The sequence below is a fragment of the Alternaria novae-zelandiae genome (genome assembly GCF_023758075.1).
Source record: "Alternaria novae-zelandiae strain BMP 2774 chromosome Unknown scaffold_13, whole genome shotgun sequence".
Taxonomy (NCBI): domain Eukaryota; kingdom Fungi; phylum Ascomycota; class Dothideomycetes; order Pleosporales; family Pleosporaceae; genus Alternaria; species Alternaria novae-zelandiae.
Genome location: NW_026056973.1, coordinates 777,757 through 795,647, shown reverse-complemented (window position 1 = coordinate 795,647; position 17,891 = coordinate 777,757). Strand labels below are relative to the sequence as shown.

The window sequence follows — 17,891 nt, the reverse complement described above, 5'->3', positions numbered from 1 at the left end:
GCGGGTTGTAGACTTGTGTCATGGTGGCTGGCTTGGTAGAACGGTAGGATGATTTAGGCTATTGCTACTACGTTGTTTGTTTTTGCACACAGAGCGCACCTAGGTCTCGCGAGTGTATCCTCTTGAGGGTTCCTATTAGCTACGTATGATGTTGGCTTACCATATCCCCCACGGTCATAGTAACTTGCTATCAGCCTTCATGTTCAGTCGTGTGTTACTATACACGACAGCTGCATGCACTTTGAACGCGGCTAAGCACTTGATCGTTTGGCAGGCACGTCACACCACACATGTCATGCTGCAGGCGTAATGTTCGAGTAATATCGCACGGGGAAGCAGAGAACGGACCGATTGACGTGTTGAAGTCGCCATGTAATTCTCTAGCCTGGTCTATGTTGGATGCCTGATGGTGTTCTAAGCTTACTCCGCGGCGACGGCAGGTAATGTGAATCCGTTCAGGCCCAGCGTTCCTGATTTCGCCCGTGGACGATTCTACTTGACATTTTCCTGTATCCAGTTCCATATTCTCTCGACATACTCCTTGTCCAGCGGCTCGACATTCCTCAGCGCCTGTACAGACTCGCTCGTCTTTGTCGTTGAGAACTGTGGTCGCGCGGTCTTCTCTGTCAGTTCGCGGCCGTACGATTCCTTCCAAAGCCCCAACAGCTTCAGCGCAGAATGATCCGAGTCACCAGCCTGTTCTAGACGCTCTACCCATTCTTTGGGCGAAACTATCTCAAACTGATCTTCCTTCTGAAGCCACTGCAACATCTGAGTCCAGCTTGGTTCGTGGTGCGGGTTCAATACATGGAACACTGGCATTTCCCCATGTTCCTTGCGAGGACCGGCAGCTTCAAGGAACGCTTTCGCCGCAACGTCGACTGGCAGCCAATCTAGAGGCTCATCACCGAGTTCAGGTAAGCACTTGATGAGTCTCGCGGTACTCAACATCATGGGCCATGCCTCCTTTGTGTTCCATACCCCTGATGTGGAATCCCCAGCGAGTTGGCCAACACGGACTACTGCTATACATCCGCGAAGATTCGTCCGATTATGCGCTTCAAGGCAGATGTGCTCTGCGACCCACTTCGAACGCGAATAACCCAATGGAGATGCTGATGAGGGCTCAGATGACACCACCTCGGGTAGCTGACCAGACGCGTCGAGGGTGCCGTTCATAATGGCTGCAGTAGAAGAGCAGTACGTAAAACGCGGAGGTTGTGATCGCTGTGACTTGAGGGCAAGATCGAGCAGATTTCGCACACCAGCGATGTTATCTTTCTCAAAACTGCGCAACTTCAGGCGGAAGTTGACAGTCCAGGCGACGTGAATGATCGAAGTCGCGTTCTCGGCGAGGTACTCGTATACGTCTTCACCCAGTCCCAGACGTTCTTCGCTCAGCTGAGACGGTATGACTTTGATTTTACCATCCGCGGCTCCTGGGGTCAACAAGCTAACCAGTCCACGCTGCTCCAATGCTTTACTGACACGTTCTCTTGCTGCATGCTCATCTGCTCCTCTGACAAGACAGTAAACAGCCTCAACATCCGATCTTTTCTGCAACAGGTCTAGAAGGTGTGCTCCCAACGCGCCGGTCGCTCCCGTTAGTACCACCACTTCGTCAACTCCCCTCTTCGCAACGGAGCCATTGGTAGCGGTACGCAGTGTTGAAGCCGTGAACGAGCCATACTGCTTCACCAGGTCTAACATCAGCTTCTCTTCGTCCTCACCACCGGAGTCGCTCTGTCCATGCCTCTTCCGTAAGACATAGTCTGTCAATCGTCGCACGGTACCGCAGTCCTCAACGACGCTCATCGGGAGCTGACCTTCAAAATTGGGAATCAAGCGTCTCAAACGTGTCCTCAACTGCATGCATGCGATTGAGTCGACACCGTAGGAAAAGAGATCTATGTCTTTGTTCAATTCCGCCGTCTGACCCGTCATACTCTGAATGAGGCCGATTAGATGCTGGGGCACATCGTCGTCGCTTACTTCAAGTGACGAGTCGGAATCTTGTGAGCCATAGGCGCTGTTAATAGCGTCTTCAAACCGGGACTCTGCCGCTCTCCGGATAATGGTTCCTTTACTGCTCTTCTCGAGTGGCTGATCTTGGTGGGGTAGCGGAACGAGCATGTCAAACGATATCCTTGCATGGTCCTGGCTTTCGCTGTTCAGCTTCTCGACTTGTATTCTAATGGCGCCTAGGAGCTCTTGGTCTGACATGTTATTTGACTGTTTTGATCGCAGGAGAAGAGCACCTGGGAAGGGTCTGTTATTGCCAAATATCAGCACATCGTCGAGATAAGGAGAAGTCGCGATAGCGTCTTCCAGGGGCGCCGGATCGAATTTCTTTCCGGTTATCAGTGTGAGTTGCGAATCTGCTCGCGAATGGTACAACCATGCGTCCTCAATGGTCGGATGTGCTGCAAACAAGTCGGCAGTTGCAAAAGATCCGTCCGGTCGATTTTGTTTGGCCTGTTCCAAGTCAGCCGGGCGTCTTGTCGTATAAGATCCTGCAAGGTACCATATGTGGCCATCCGGGCTTGATAATAAGCTCGGCTAGGTCCCCTTCGCGCTTCTCGAACTCTACCAATTTCGGTGGGTTGTAGTTCCGCAGATATTGCCAATCGTCGTCGGCGGCAAAATCGCGATATGAAGACAGAATGAAGCCACACTCTGCACTCCCAAATCGGGAGATGAGATTAACACGGCTCTTTACTAATCGGTCGCCCACTTCTGCTGGCAATGCAGCGCCTCCAACGCCCACAATATCCATGTCTTGGAGCAGCTGCAGACCCTTCTCGTCGGCCTCCATCATTTGAAGTACATAGGGTACGGATGAGAAGTATTTGACTTTGGGTAAACCTTCCGTCGCCGCGTACGTCTTGGCCACATCCAGGCATTCGCAGATGTTGCGTGCTGTGATTGGTACATCTTTGCCCGGGAAGAGCCAGATCATAGCATTGCTCGTCCAGCACCGGAAGAGATCCGCGATGCCGCCATGATAAAGGGGCGTTGTAGTGAAGGATGCTAAGGCAGGAATCTTGGGGAGATGCGGAAGCACGCCAATAGCCGCACGATGGGATTGCGGGATCGGTTTCGGCAGGCCTGACGAGGTTCCAGACGTGTGGTGTAAGTACGCAATGGATCCCTCATCTACGTGAAGAGGTTCGACGCTACTCTCTGGTGGGGTCTGGATCACATCGAGAACGTCTTCTGCACCGCTCAGTGGTAACAGCGTCACTTGTAGCCCCAGCGTACCTTGTTCTTTTGCCAGCGTCTCGGTCTGCTGGGCCCGTTCAGTATGGGCAACATCGTAGAAGAAGTCAGTAACCTCGCACGCTGTGCAGAGATGCAGGATGGCTGCTGGCTGGCATTGTGGTGCTATCAGAAGGACGGAGTACCCTAGTCTGATCAGACCCAGCCAAGTGAAGAGGAATTCCGGAGAGCTGTGGCACAACAGGGCTACAGTCGCTAGCTTGCGAGATGTGCCAAGGCAAGTTGTGAGGCGCGAGGCGAAGACGTTGGTGCCCTGGTCAACGTCTGCAAACGAGAGGACGCGGTAGTCCCATTCCCGCTGGTTGGGTCGTGGTATAGGAAAGCCAACAGCTGGGAGTAATGGATGATGCTGGGATTGCTGACTGAGGAACTCGCTAATGTTTCGGTAGGACTTCGGATTGGTGTTCAGGGCTGCCGCTTGGCCGAGCGTGCAGACGAAGTAGTTATTCTGCATTTTGGGGCGCATAACGAAATGCCCAGGTAAACAGGACTATCTGGTCCAATAGCCTGTGCGACTGGATTGTGAATGCGTCAGCTTCAAGTGGCGTGTGCAATGTTTGCGGCCACAGTGACAGCGACAATGCAAGCGCCATTAGTCGTGACATCATCTTGGCTGCAAAGGCAGTAGCGACCCTGCAGCTGCTCCTTGGGCAAGCTACTGCATGTACAACACACATGCGACTATATCTGATGGAAAGATGAGGCTGCACACAAACCCTCACGATGGCAGCAGGTGTTTGATTTCCTGTAAGCTCTGGGACGATAGGTCAGCTGCTGCGCGCACGAACCATGCGTTCAACCAGGTCATGCCCAACCGAATGCAGCCTTCCAAAGCGAGCCGCCACTCGATCGCATCGGATGCAGTGAGTACGGTCCCGCGAGGGGGTCATGATGGCAGACGGCGTCACGAGACGGCTAAAAGAGGCTCGAGAATGTTCTGCGTGCGACAACGGCTGGAGAGCGTCGCACACCCGCGTAATCGGCTTACGACAGGTGTTACCGTGTACTGGCAACGCCACAGTGACTATCGTGTTTCTGGGGTAGCGAATGCGGGCAACGTCGACGCCTCAATGCTCGACCCAGTGACTAGTGTCTATCGACGTGTCACGGATGTTGAGTCGTTGCAATACTGTACGGCGAGTGTTCACTGCTGGCGACGTCCAGACGGCGTACCGTGCCTCATATGTAGAATGCGGCACCATGTATGGCATGTCTGACAAGCTTGGAGCATTGGACGCATCCAGCGCCTCTCCGCCCTCCGCCCAACGGGCTTATATCCGACGCGGCACAACCAAGACAATGTTTTGGGACAGAGGTGGGGAAAAGGTGCAGCTAGCAGCGCGGCGGTGTGTGGCAATGCGAATAGCTTCACGAGGAACATGGTGCGTCTTTTAAGGCAGATTTGGCAAGGGCCGTGATTGGTGGTGCCGACTGCCCACATGCATTGGGCCGGTGGATACGTCGTTCGTCTGTGCGGCCCGAGGAAGTGAGCATATGCGGGCCACCCAGCAAGGCAATACGCTAGGTAGTCGCAGCCGGAAGTCAGGATCCGGCATTCTCGAGCGACGGCAGCCGTGTTTGCTGTGGCTATGCCGCATGTTTCTGCTGCTCGAGAGCCGCCGGGCCTGCTGCGACATGCGATGGCATCTGAAACTGTGCGACGTCGAGGGTGCGGTGAGCATGGTGCAAGGCGCCCGTTGTTTTTGGGCGGCCGCTGGTGAGGAGTGGAGCTCGGCCCGCCAGACGATGCTTGACCGTCTCTGAGCAGCCCCGTGCGCGTCAGGCGATGGGGTTTGCACAGCGAAGGCGATGCACAGGCGCGTTGACCTGCGACCATGTTCCTTTGTCGTGAGCCAAGCAGGTCAACACATCGGCGCGGGGCGGTATGTCGCGCAGCCAACCACGGCGGGCCTGGCTGGGGGCTCTATCCGAGGCGTGACGGGTTTGGCGTCAGTCGTCGCCTGAAACACACACGGCGACGCTGACGATGGCCGCTCGCGAGGCTGCTGCTGCGTGCCCGGCGTCGCGCAACAGCGTCCGGATGTTCGGCCTTGCCCCAACGGCGCTGCAAATGAGCAATTTGCTAGCGGGCGGCTTTCGCATCAGTCGCCCAGGTAGCTTTTGATCGCGTCTGAGCGTATCTCGAGGTGCAATTGCCCTAGCTGCTAGAGGCAAGCACGGCCGGCTAGCGCTGTTTGCCCAGCCCGTGCGCGGCAGCATATATTCCTGCCCTCCCCAGCAACACCCGCCTCTTCTATCCGTTCACCCAAACCAGCATTAAATCACGCTGTAAGTCCCACCTGTGCTGCGCCCGAAGCCATTCTCCATATAGTGCGCCCATTGCCCCCTTCACTGCTCCTCCCAAGCCCCAACCCGCGCCCGCTCCACCGCTGCCGATCTCCCGCTGACTCTGTACCGCGCAGGCATTGATATTCTCTGCCCCATCCACAACAATGCTCTACTCTTCCATCATCGTCGCCGCCTCGGCTTTCGCCGGCCTCGCCTCTGCGCAGAACTCGACGGGCAGCTACAACACCCCCATCCCATGCTGCAGCGTCGACCCCGGCTCGGTGCCCCAGGACGACAAGCAGGCGTGGTGCAACGCCAACCAGAACACTTGCGTCTCCGCCTGCGGTGGCCAGTCCTCCGTTGCCAGCCAGGGCAACAACTGCAATTCTGTTGGTGTACCCACGGCCACGTGCAATCCTTCCGCTAACACATGCCTAGCAAACGCTTGAGTTCGACTGCAAGTGCAGGAACGAGACTGACATCACCTCTGCGCTGGGGAACTACGAGCAGTCCGTCGAGGGCCAGATGTGCCGTTACTGGTACGACCAGTGTGTCACCGCCAGCGGCTCCGACGCTGCTGCCCGGTTCGAGTGCGAGCAGGCCCGTGACGCCGAGTGCGGTACCCAGAAGTTCGACGGCGCCGCCACATCTTCAGGCGCCGCTTCCTCTGGCAGCCCCTCGGCCACCAACAGCGGCTCTTCTCCAGACAACACCGGCGATGCCGCCGCCAGCGGAGCCTCCTCTACCCCCACCGAGGGTGCTGCCGTCCGCAACGCCATGTACGGCGCACCTGTCCTTGCCGGTGGTCTTTTCGCCCTCTTCGGCTTCGCCTTGTAAGCTGGCAATACTCTAGATGGATTGCGGGCCGGTCCCAGTTGGACGGTAATGAGGATGGATTCGCGTCACGGATACTCGCATGGCGATACCACATATCGGGAGTTACGGCATAACGTACCCAGCGCTTTGACGTTGGTGTCACATTGCTTGCACTGCTATCTATTTGTTCACGGCGGCCGAGGAGAGATGACGGGAGTTTAGGAGGATACTTAATGCGATGTTATGAAAGGACACACGACTTGTAATACCCAATACTACCAATACCGCCATTGCGCTGTCTGGTTCTGTTTTAGTGATGCTTTCCCACTTGCGCGCATCACATCCACCAACATGTGCCGATGCGCAGGCTTGGTGATTGTGTACATGGGGATGCGTCGCGTCTTCCCCGCATCTTCAACTGCCATGGTTTGCGCAGGGACGTGTAGTCTACCATGGTTGTCAGCTGTAGCGCTAGACCGTCGCCCTATTGGTCAATGCGTGATCAGCGCTCGAAGCTCAAGAACGATAAGCGTTATGCAGTTGAACCCATGCCCACATGACGCACGTCTCCGAAATCGTTCCTAGACCCAACATCAAGTAGACTCTACCGTCGGAGCCGCTCTCTGCTCAGTACTTCACGACGCCTCACCGCCAACAGCCCGCCTGTTGACTAAAGCCCAGCCTTCGGCATCGCCGTATCACAAGCTCACAGTCAGCTCCGAAGCCGAGGCCAGGCGGATACCAAGACAGCAGGTGAAAGCCGCACCCCGAGCAGACGACATTTCCCTACTGACTGCATCTAGACATCATAAATACAAGGTCGTGGCTGTCTCGAGACTCCTCTTGTTCGCGGCCCACTCACCTACTCACTACGTCACTCCCCATCATCACCTACGCCAAAATCTGCGCAAGCGAGTTGCAGAACCGATCCACGCTCCATACACGACGAATCTTCAGAGAAGACGGTATACCTCTACAAAAATGGCGACTCTCAGTGCTGGACGTAAGCACAAGGTGACGATTGTTGGCTCCGGCAACTGGTATGTGGTTGCATCAGCTCCAGTGCGAGGAGATGGCTCCCACGCGCAAGCCATGGACAGCCGCTGAGATCAAGAGCTAACGGCCACAGGGGCACCACCATGGCCAAGCTGGTCGCCGAGAACGTCAAGGAGCATCCGTCGCTGTTCGAAGAGACCGTGCAGATGTGGGTGTTCGAGGAGGACTACACCTTCCCAAAAGACTCGCCTCACTACAGCGGCTCCGACAAGCCCGAGAAGCTCTCGCAAATCATCAATAAAGTCCACGAGAACGTCAAATACCTCCCCAACATCAAGCTTCCGTCCAACGTCGTCGCCAACCCCGATCTCCCCGACTCTTGCAAGGACTCGACCATGCTCATCTTCGTCCTCCCACATCAGTTCATTGCACGTTCAAGCCAGCAGCTGGTCGGCAAGATTCTGCCATATGCGCGAGCTATCTGCTGTACAAAGGGTGTTGATGTCAGCGAGAAGGGCATTCGACTCATGTCCGAGACCATTGGCATGACGCTCAACATCTATTGCGGTGCCCTATCGGGAGCCAACATCGCTTCCGAGATTGCCCAAGAGAAGTACTCCGAGACGACAGTAGCGTACGACCCGCCACCAATGGACTCGCGCAACCCTACCCCCAGCGGCTCGCCGAGTGCCTCGCAGACTGATCTTACTGCTCATGTTGATCTCATCGACCCCAGTAAAAAGAAACCCAGTAAGCGTTCGGCGCATCTGACTGCTCTCCCCAACGAGTACCCCCCTCTATCGCACGAGAATGTTCGAAAGCTCTTCCATCGCCCTTACTTCCACGTACACATCGTTAACGATGTCGCTGGCGTCTCACTGGGTGGAGCGCTGAAGAACATCATTGCGCTGGCTGCAGGCTTCGTGGACGGCCTGGGCTGGGGAGACAACGCAAAAGCAGCGGTCATGCGTGTCGGTATCTTGGAGATGGTCAAGTTTGGCAAGGCTTTCTTCGGAGAGAGTGCTCGTACAAGCACCTTCACTGAAGAGAGTTGTGGTGTTGCCGATGTTGTGACCTCGTGCATGGGCGGTCGCAACTTCCGCTGCGCAAAGATGGCCATCGCCCGCGGCAAGACCATTTATGAGATCGAGCAGTCTGAGCTCAACGGTCAAAAGCTCCAGGGCACCAGTACTGCCTATGAGGTCAACGAGTTCTTGAAGGCCGAGGGTATGGAGGACGAGTTCCCACTCTTCACCGCTGTCTACAATATCTTGGAGGGTAACAACAAGCCCGAGGATATTCCTCAGCTCATTGAGAAGAAGCCATGACTAGAGGAACCCAGGCTTTAGACGTCCGATACATAGCGGTGGGCTCTTGATTCGATAGACTACATCCAGACTTGAAAGCGAATACCCCTTTAGGTAGAATAGACTCCCCTTGAAATCTCGTCGGATCGTGCATCCCGACGCCAATATACCCACGTATCGTGTGCAATCGCTGCATGGCCATGCAAATGAGCTTGTTGCTTTATTTCCCAGCACACCTGCGTTTATAAGCAAACCATCGTGCAACACCCGCAGCACCCAAACAGGCAGATTCTGACAGTGGGGACGTGTACAAGAATGATCGTATCTGGATATTCGCATACTTCCAAACATATAGAAACTTTATAAGCACTGCATATAGGCGATACGACATATGCACCCGGCCGCGCTGTTAATGCAACCGACTGACGCATGTACATCCGAACAGCATCGGACTTTAGAATTGCCTTGGCAGGATCGACGTTTAGTTTGGCGCTTGAGTCCGCGGAGCAGCATCCATGCCAACTACATCATGCCGAACATGGATCACTCCCAGCTACCGATCACTGACTTTGTGGAAGACCGCCTGACTGCAGCCTACACACGCGTCAGGAATGCGAGATGGTCCACCTTACACGAGTGAGCGGTGACTCGTGTGGTGGTAACGATATGCAGGGACACCCACTGAGTGGGTAAAGCGAATGAGATCGTGTGCGGCAGGATTGATTGGTAATGCGAAAAAAAGTTAGATCTTCACCCGTTTCAACCGCATCTAGGTTTGCTCATTGTGGGTGCGCTTCGCATCTCTAGCCCTGTCTAGCTTCTCGGCAAGGCACGTCAATCGTTAATCAAATCTCAAAGATGACGACATGGCCTTGCTTTAACTCCGATGCCTCCTGCCTGAGGGTTTGTCAACTTCCCGATTTTTTTGGCCTGGTGTCCCCGTTATCTGTAGGACCCCATTGTTTCCTGTCTCTTCAACGGCGGAAGCTTAATATCCGCCGATTGAGCAATTCGTCTGCAAGTAAACCTCGCGACTGCTTCTTCTGCCGAGTCTCTTCACAGCACCTCCACATTTTGTTTTCCCTCTAGTACAGCTGTTTGATACCCAATACATTCCTCATTCATCATGTGGGGTTCCGCCATTCCACCAGCAGAACGAGACAATCGACGTAATCCATGGCATGAGGACGACTACCTTCGCGATGGGAGAGAAGAAGTAGTGACACCGGACCACCAGAACGAGGAGGAGAGTCCAGATCGCGACCGCCTACGACGCGCGGGCACCTGGGGGGAGAAAGACGCAGGAAGACTTGATACACGGGCAGCAGCAGAGGACCTCGAGGTCCTACGAGGAGAGCTTGCGTCTCTTTCAAAGTCGCGTTCCCGCGGCGCGCAATCGCAACGATCGAACCCGCTTTCTAGGACCACAAGTCGACTCAGTAAACGCCAAAGCCAGGGCCAGGGTCATCGTCGAGGATCCATTGCACGCGCAAAAGAGGGCACCGGCGACGCAGAAGATGACGAACCGGGAGACATTGTTGCTGCGGAAAAGGAAGACGACTTCGAGCTCGATGAGTTCATGCGGGAGGGACACTTCGAGAAGCGCAAGGACGGTCAATCGGCCAAGAAAGTCGGCGTCATCTACAAGAATCTCACCGTTAAGGGTGTAGGGTCGACTGCTTCCTTCGCGAGGACGCTACCCGACGCGATTCTGGGCACCTTTGGGCCTGATCTTTACCGTATCGTCTCCGGTTTTATCCCAGCGCTGAAGTTAGGGAGACATAAGCAGATGCGGACGCTTATCAACGACTTTTCGGGTGTGGTCAAGGACGGCGAAATGATGCTCGTCCTGGGACGGTGAGCAACAAGTCCGTATGAAATGTATGCGTGACAACTACTGACATAGCTTACTAGGCCCGGATCCGGATGTTCCACCTTCCTGAAGGCTATATCGAACAATCGCGAGTCGTACGCTGCCGTGGAGGGAGATGTATCCTACGGAGGTATCCCAGCCGGCAAGCAGAAGAAGCAATTCCGAGGAGAAGTCAACTACAACCCCGAGGACGATTCGCACATGGCCGATCTCAACGTATGGCAAACACTCAAGTTTGCCCTCACCAACAAGACGAAGAAGAACGAGAAGCACGAGGTCAGTCTCCCACGCGAAAACTCCACGCCAAAAACCTACTGACATGATGAACTACAGATTCCCATCATCCTTGAGGCACTCCTAAAGGTCTTCGGTATATCCCACACCAAATACACCAAAGTAGGAGATGAATACGTCCGTGGCGTTAGTGGAGGCGAACGCAAGCGCGTCTCCATCGCCGAGACTCTCGCCACGAAGAGCACGGTCAACTGCTGGGACAACAGCACCCGCGGCCTTGACGCCAGTACCGCGCTCGACTACGCCAAATCACTTCGTATCATGACTGATATCAGCAACCGAACGACGCTAGTGACGCTTTACCAAGCTGGTGAACAGATCTACGAGGTCATGGACAAGGTCATGGTTATTGATGCTGGACGCTGCATCTACCAGGGGCCGGCAGGCGAGGCGAAGCAGTACTTCCAGGACTTGGGGTTCAAGTGCCCGGAACGCCAGACGACGGCCGACTTTTTGACGGCGGTTACTGATCCTACTGAACGTCAGTTTCGTGAAGGTTTTGAAGACAAAGCACCGAAGACGTCGGAGGAGCTTGAGAAAGCTTTCAGGGAGAGTGAGGCTTACAAGAAGGTTTTGAGAGAGATCTCTGAATACGAAACTGAGCTAGAGAACAGCGGCTATGTAGACGCCAAGGAGTTCGAGGGTGCCGTACGGGAAAGTAAGAGTAAGACGGTCCGCAAGAAGAGTCCATACACGGTCTCTTTCATCCGCCAAGTACTGGCTTGCACTCAACGCGAGTTCTGGCTCACATGGGGTGACCAGACTACGCTGTATACCAAGTTCTGTAAGTTGCGCCAACGCGATGAGGGAGAGGTATTTGTCACCTTTCCAGATTTCAAACGTCTTTTGAAACTGGTGCAAGGACCTCCTTGCTTACTCGTCGCTTTTACCATCTCGCGATAATCTACTAACGTCTTGGTCAAGTCATCATCATCTCCAACGGTCTCATTGTCGGTTCCCTATTCTACGGTCAAGCTCTCGACACCTCTGGTGCTTTCTCACGAGGCGGCTCTGGTTTCTTCTCCATTCTCTTCCTCGGGTGGCTCCAGCTTTCGGAGCTGATGAAGGCGGTCTCTGGTCGCAATGTTGTGAAGAGACATGAGGACTATGCCTTCTATCGCCCTAGTGCTGTCGCCATTGCGCGTGTGGTGCAAGACTTCCCGCTGCTACTGGCACAGGTCATCCCGTTCTGTAAGTCATTTCTTCCCGAAGCCCATATGGGATGCATGCGCCTGAAGATGTTTGCTAACAATTTCAGCCATCATCATGTACTTCATGACCGGTCTGGACGTGGACGTGTCCAAGTTCTTCATCTACTTCCTGTTCATCTACATCACGACCTTTTGTGTTACAAGTCTCTACCGAATGTTCGCTGCTCTCTCGCCTACCATCGATGACGCCGTTCGGTTTGCCGGTATCGCACTCAACCTCCTGATTATCTACACGGGTTACGTCATCCCGAAGCCACAGCTTCTCACGGACTATATCTGGTTTGGATGGATATACTGGATCAACCCGGTTGCGTACTCTTTCGAATCGGTGCTCGCAAACGAATTTTCCGATCGTATCATGGAGTGCGCTCCCAGCCAACTGGTACCACAAGGACCAGGTGTCGATCCCGCCTATCAGGGTTGTAGTCTGACTGGTGCACCACCGAATTCGAGGACCGTGCCCGGCTCAGACTACCTCCAGGTGTCCTTCAACTACTCGAGGTCGAACCTCTGGCGCAACTTCGGTGTCGTCATAGCCTTCACGGTGCTATATCTTTTGGTAACGGTGATCGCAACCGAAACGGTGTCCTTCGCGCAGTCAGGTGGCGGTGCACTGGTCTTCGCCAAGAACAAGCGAGCCAAGCAAGCTGTTAAGGAAGAGGCTCCTCTTGACGAGGAAAAGGTGGTCGCTGGCGAGTCTACCGCGAGCTCAGACACCGCTGCTCATCAAGAGGAGGAGGCGCTGGACTCGATCTCGAGCAGCGAAAGCGTCTTTACCTGGAAGGATGTCGAATACACTGTCCCATATCAGGGAGGTGAGCGCAAGCTTCTGAATAAGGTCAACGGATACGCAAAGCCTGGTGTTATGATCGCCCTTGTCGGTGCCTCTGGTGCCGGTAAGTCCACCTTACTCAACACACTATCGCAACGACAATCTACCGGTGTTGTCTCGGGTGAGTTCCTGGTGGATGGCAAGGATCTCGGCAAGGCTTTCCAACGAGGAACTGGGTTCTGCGAGCAGATGGATCTCCACGACGGTACTGCTACAATCCGCGAAGCTCTCGAGTTCTCCGCCATCCTGCGCCAGGATAAGAAAACACCTAGGAAGGAGAAGCTTGACTACGTCAATAAGATTATCGACCTGCTCGAACTACAGGATATTCAGGATGCGCTTGTTTCCAGCCTTGGAGTTGAGCAAAAGAAGCGCCTCACGATTGGTGTCGAACTCGCTGCGAAGCCTTCGCTGCTACTGTTCCTTGACGAGCCGACGAGTGGTCTCGACAGCAACTCAGCGTACTCCATCGTTCAGTTCCTCAAGAAGCTCGCTCAGGCAGGCCAGGCTATTGTCTGCACCATTCACCAGCCCAGCAGTGTCTTGATTCAGCAATTCGACATGATTCTGGCCCTCAATCCCGGTGGCAACACGTTCTACTTCGGTCCCGTAGGCGAGAACGGAACCGACGTCATCAAGTACTTTGGAGACCGTGGCGTACAGTGTCCGCCTAGTAAAAACGTGGCAGAGTTCATTCTGGAGACTGCAGCGAAACCTGTCAAGCGCAAAGACGGCAGTAAAATCAACTGGAATGAAGAATGGCTCAATTCCGACAATAACAAGCAGATGCTCCAGGAAATCGATCGCATCAAGGCCGACCGCAGCAAGACAGTCTCCAACCAGAACCAAGAAGGGGCAGAAGAGGAATCCGAGTTCGCGGCCAGTGTCTGGGAGCAGACCACCATGCTTACCAAGCGCACCTTCATCCAGTACTGGCGTGATCCGTCGTACCTCTACGGCAAGCTCTTCGTCGCAGTGATCATCGGTATATTCAACGGCTTCACGTTCTGGCAACTCGGCAACTCCATCGGCGACCTGCAAAACCGCATGTTCACCGCGTTCCTCATCATTCTCATCCCCCCCACCATCGTCAACGCCGTCGTACCCAAATTCTACCAAAACATGGCACTATGGCAAGCTCGCGAACTTCCATCTCGCATTTACGGCTGGGTCGCTTTCACCACTGCGCAGGTGGTGGCTGAGATTCCTATTGCGATTGTGTCGAGTGTGCTGTATTGGATTCTGTGGTACTTCCCTACTGGACTACCCACTGACAGCTCAACGTCGGGATACGTCTTCTTGATGACCATGCTGTTCTTCCTGTTCATTTCCAGCTGGGGTCAGTGGATTTGTGCGTTTGCGCCGAGCTTTACGGTCATTTCGAATGTTTTGCCTTTCTTCTTCGTCATGTTCGGTCTGTTTAATGGTGTTGTACGGCCGTACGACATGATGCCCGTCTTCTGGAAGTATTGGATGTTCTGGATAAACCCTTCAACGTACTGGATTGGCGGTGTTCTCGCTGCTACTTTGAACGGTATACCGGTTGAATGTCAGGAGAGCGAGACCGCCATCTTCGACGCACCACCAGGCCAGACCTGTTCCTCCTATGCCGGCGCTTTTGCTTCAGCTTCTCCAGGATACCTCCTCAATCCCGACGCCACGACTGGTTGCCAATACTGCCCATACTCCGTGGGTAACGACTACCTTGCTACTATCCACATCAAAGCAAGCGACAAATGGCGCAACTTCGGTATCTTCCTTGCCTTTTGCATTAGCAACTGGGCGCTTGTTTACTTCTTCGTTTGGAGCATCAGAATCAAGGGGTGGAGCTTTGGTTTCGGGGCCGTCTTTGGAGGCCTGGGCAAGGGTGTTAGTAAGATCAAGGGCATGCTAAGTGGGAAGAAGAAAAGTGAAGAGAAGGCACAACAAGTACCGTAATTCGTGTGAGAGCGGGGAAGAGAGAGATGTCAGAAGCCTATCTAGAATATAATGTTCACGTTTTCGCAAAGTCACGTCCCAAGTCATCTCATCAAAGGGCCTATTCAATCGCTAGTATTGCGTCGGTTTGTGCATGCCATCTCATAGATGTATGCATCCAACGAAGCCGCAAAAACCAAGTCAACATGTCCTTTGATACTGATTGCGACGCATGCAACTGCAGATTTGTTAACCAGCAGGCTATGATACAGCAGATGAATGCAGTGGGCCAATAGGCCCACCTTTACGAATGCCACACCATAATTGCTTTCTGCATTCATGTCCTCGGGAACAGTATCCAGGAACTTCTATCCACTTATTCCAACAGCACTACACTAAACCATCATCCTTGCAATATTGGTGGAGAGTTCAGCAGGATCATTGCCGTTCTCCCGATTGCTGCTGTCAAAGGCTCCGCGGCTTTCAGTCGGAGTGGAAGACGTTTACTTCTAACGACTTAAGCCGCAGGACAGCAATGTTGACAGTGGCAATCAGATTCTCATGTTCATGTTGCTAGAACGCGGTCGCAGACATCAACGGCGCACCCTTTCCTTCGGAGATATCGATCCCGATGAGGAATGTTATTGTCACTTGAGGCTCCAACGGCGCATGGAGATGGCGTGCATTTGGTGCACAGGTTCGGTGCTGCGGGCGGTCCGGCACGGTACCCATGCGGCTAAGAAGCTAGAGAACAGCTAAATCGTCATTAAGGATGCGAAGGATGTAAAGGACGCGAACTTGTTCACATCGCATACACACTAAAAGCGACTATAACGGGTGTCCCGTTCCGACTTGGCAGGGCGTAACTTACTATATATCTTGGCGTTTGGCCTTACACATTCACTCGTCTTTGCACCGAATCAACATCCAGAAGCAACCATGGACGTCCGCTATTACACGAACCAAACGCTTTTAGCCAGCACCTAGGCGACATGTGGCAAATGGTATGGGCATCGTGAAGGGCTATTGAGAACGGAAGCGAACACCACGAAGGATTTCCCAATAGAATCTGCAGGTTAGCGCATCATAGGCATGATAATGGACGGGAATTAGATGAAGGCCATGCTACGAGAATATGTATTTAAAGCCCTCAAGTCTCTCAGATTTCTTTTCAGTATCCTCATCAGCATTGCTTCACTCAAGGCAAGCACTATCTTCCCATCAGTTCAACAGACTGGATTACACTTTCCAATATGCTTGCCAAACTCACTACTCTTTTGACCGTCATTGGCGTATCCAGCGTACAAGCGCAGCTGGTCTACGAATGCGACTCATACACGGAGCCAAATTATGATTCTTGTAAGTAACCGCCTGGCGTTACACGACTCTCAACTAATCGAGTTTTAGGCGACAGAATCATAGCTAACATTGACTGGACGGAAAGCCCTTACAATGGTGGCCGTCCAATTAGAGATGGGGCTTGCAACATCTTCTCTGATCCGACGTTTTCGGACGGACAGGACGCAAACTGCGTCATCGCTGTATGCAACACCCGCGGCGATGGCCAGGACTCGTACTTGAATGTCATCAGCGGCCCGACATACTATCGCTTGATCAAGCAGTGGTGTGAGCCTCAAGGGTCTGGCGGTCGGGCCCCAGGCCCTGCTCAAATAGAGGCAGGTTCAAACCAATACGTCGAGGCCGGCGCCGTCCCAGCCAGTTTCGCTAGACGCAGCTCCATTCGCACCACGATTCGCTCTACTAAGCCGCAACTAAGAGTTGAATCAAAGACGATAGAGGAGATGGAGGTTTTCTGGGAGACGGTGAGGAACGAAACCATCCAGCGTCAATCCGAGCCTACTATCCAGAAGAGAGTGAGTATCCAGTCCATCCTTGCCCCTGTTTACCAATGTTACTGCCTTTCTCTAACACGATCCGACAATAGCAAGAAGAAGTGCTTGTCCTCGGCCTTTCCAAGTCCGTTACTCAACCCGGCGTCAGCAACCGGATGAGCGGCATCACTTCACCCGGCGTATCCACCGAGTGGTCGACTACAGAAGGCTTTTCCACGAGCGTCGGTGTGAGTGCCGAATTAAGCGTCGGCTTCTTTGACATCTTCACTGCGTCCGTTGGCATCGAAGTATCTATGGAATTCAGTCAGGAGTACACCCGGACGATTGAGTTTGATCCGAGCAAGTCGTGCAGTACTTCACAGGAGGCCTTTATGGTCTTCTTGCCGCACTTTGATCACTACGTTGTCGCGGACGAGAACGGCAACCAGTACGATATCTGGATTCCCGTAGAAGGAGGCGATGTCGCAGTCCAGTGTCTTGGCTAGATGAACATGGGGATGATTGTTAGTCGTAAGGCGGTGGGCCTGGTGGCGGGACATATACTCTGCACGCTTTCTTTAGTATAGCTAGACCTTTTTGCACTTTCAACAATTGCTAAGGTCTTTTAGATGGATATGTAGTTAGGCTAAATAGAGGCGCCATGGCCATTTACTTGTGTCGCGAAGGCAGTGCTCAATCATCTCTCTATTTTGCTTATCCTCGAACAATGTCTCATAGGCTTTCTTCCAGAATTTATATCGTAGTAACTCTATCCAACGTCAGTTTCACATCTTGGAGATATCAAACTGCATATCGACTGGCCAATGAGGTATTTGCTGTAAGCCGCGGATAACTACATAAGCATTACAGCCGCGTCTAAAGCAATGAACAAAGATATCAGAGCTTTTTGCCGCCCTTTATTACGTACACAAATATATATGTCATCTTATCCTCGGTACTGACCTCGGTACCTCAAATTGTTGGATGAGGTCGCCACGGTTTAGATCACGAAAGCTATGACTGGCTCACCGCTGTGGATATTGAGTCTTCTAGTGGATACGAACCAAGGGATAGTGATCACAGCCACCGCGCCCTACGTAAGCTAAGGCGATATAAAAGGCAACATCCTAGAGAAAAAAAGAACTTCGCAACTCCTACAGAACAGGTCAGTCATCCTTCACACCTTGTTTTTTTTTGTATGGACGCTAAATTTGAAGGGGGTCTCAGAGGGCCACATTTGTGTGT

At 53.4% G+C, this 17,891-nt stretch overlaps 5 protein-coding genes across 5 annotated transcripts; 4 read left to right on the top strand and 1 right to left on the bottom strand.

Annotated features, from left to right (window-relative positions):
* Positions 1–492: 492 nt before the first annotated feature.
* On the bottom strand, positions 493–3,733 carry J4E88_006780 (putative NRPS-like protein biosynthetic cluster; the record flags this gene model as incomplete). The annotated part of the gene is made up of 2 exons (XM_049400402.1): positions 493–2,475; positions 2,525–3,733. 2 exons carry the CDS (start codon positions 3,731–3,733, stop codon positions 493–495), a joined length of 3,192 nt encoding a protein of 1,063 aa, XP_049254021.1.
* Positions 3,734–5,732: 1,999 nt separating this feature from the next.
* Positions 5,733–6,405, top strand: J4E88_006779 (uncharacterized protein; the record flags this gene model as incomplete). The annotated part of the gene is made up of 2 exons (XM_049400401.1): positions 5,733–5,957; positions 6,007–6,405. The coding sequence occupies 2 exons, from the start codon at positions 5,733–5,735 to the stop codon at positions 6,403–6,405; spliced, it is 624 nt and encodes a 207-aa protein (XP_049254020.1).
* Positions 6,406–7,365: 960 nt separating this feature from the next.
* Positions 7,366–8,708, top strand: J4E88_006778 (Glycerol-3-phosphate dehydrogenase [NAD(+)]; the record flags this gene model as incomplete). Its single annotated transcript, XM_049400400.1, has 2 exons — positions 7,366–7,424; positions 7,514–8,708. 2 exons carry the CDS (start codon positions 7,366–7,368, stop codon positions 8,706–8,708), a joined length of 1,254 nt encoding a protein of 417 aa, XP_049254019.1.
* A 1,105-nt stretch (positions 8,709–9,813) lies between these two features.
* Positions 9,814–14,835, top strand: J4E88_006777 (uncharacterized protein; the record flags this gene model as incomplete). The annotated part of the gene is made up of 5 exons (XM_049400399.1): positions 9,814–10,544; positions 10,602–10,836; positions 10,894–11,638; positions 11,779–12,045; positions 12,113–14,835. 5 exons carry the CDS (start codon positions 9,814–9,816, stop codon positions 14,833–14,835), a joined length of 4,701 nt encoding a protein of 1,566 aa, XP_049254018.1.
* Positions 14,836–16,067: 1,232 nt separating this feature from the next.
* On the top strand, positions 16,068–17,152 carry J4E88_006776 (uncharacterized protein; the record flags this gene model as incomplete). Its single annotated transcript, XM_049400398.1, has 3 exons — positions 16,068–16,173; positions 16,222–16,688; positions 16,760–17,152. 3 exons carry the CDS (start codon positions 16,068–16,070, stop codon positions 17,150–17,152), a joined length of 966 nt encoding a protein of 321 aa, XP_049254017.1.
* Between the last annotated feature and the right edge of the window lie 739 nt (positions 17,153–17,891).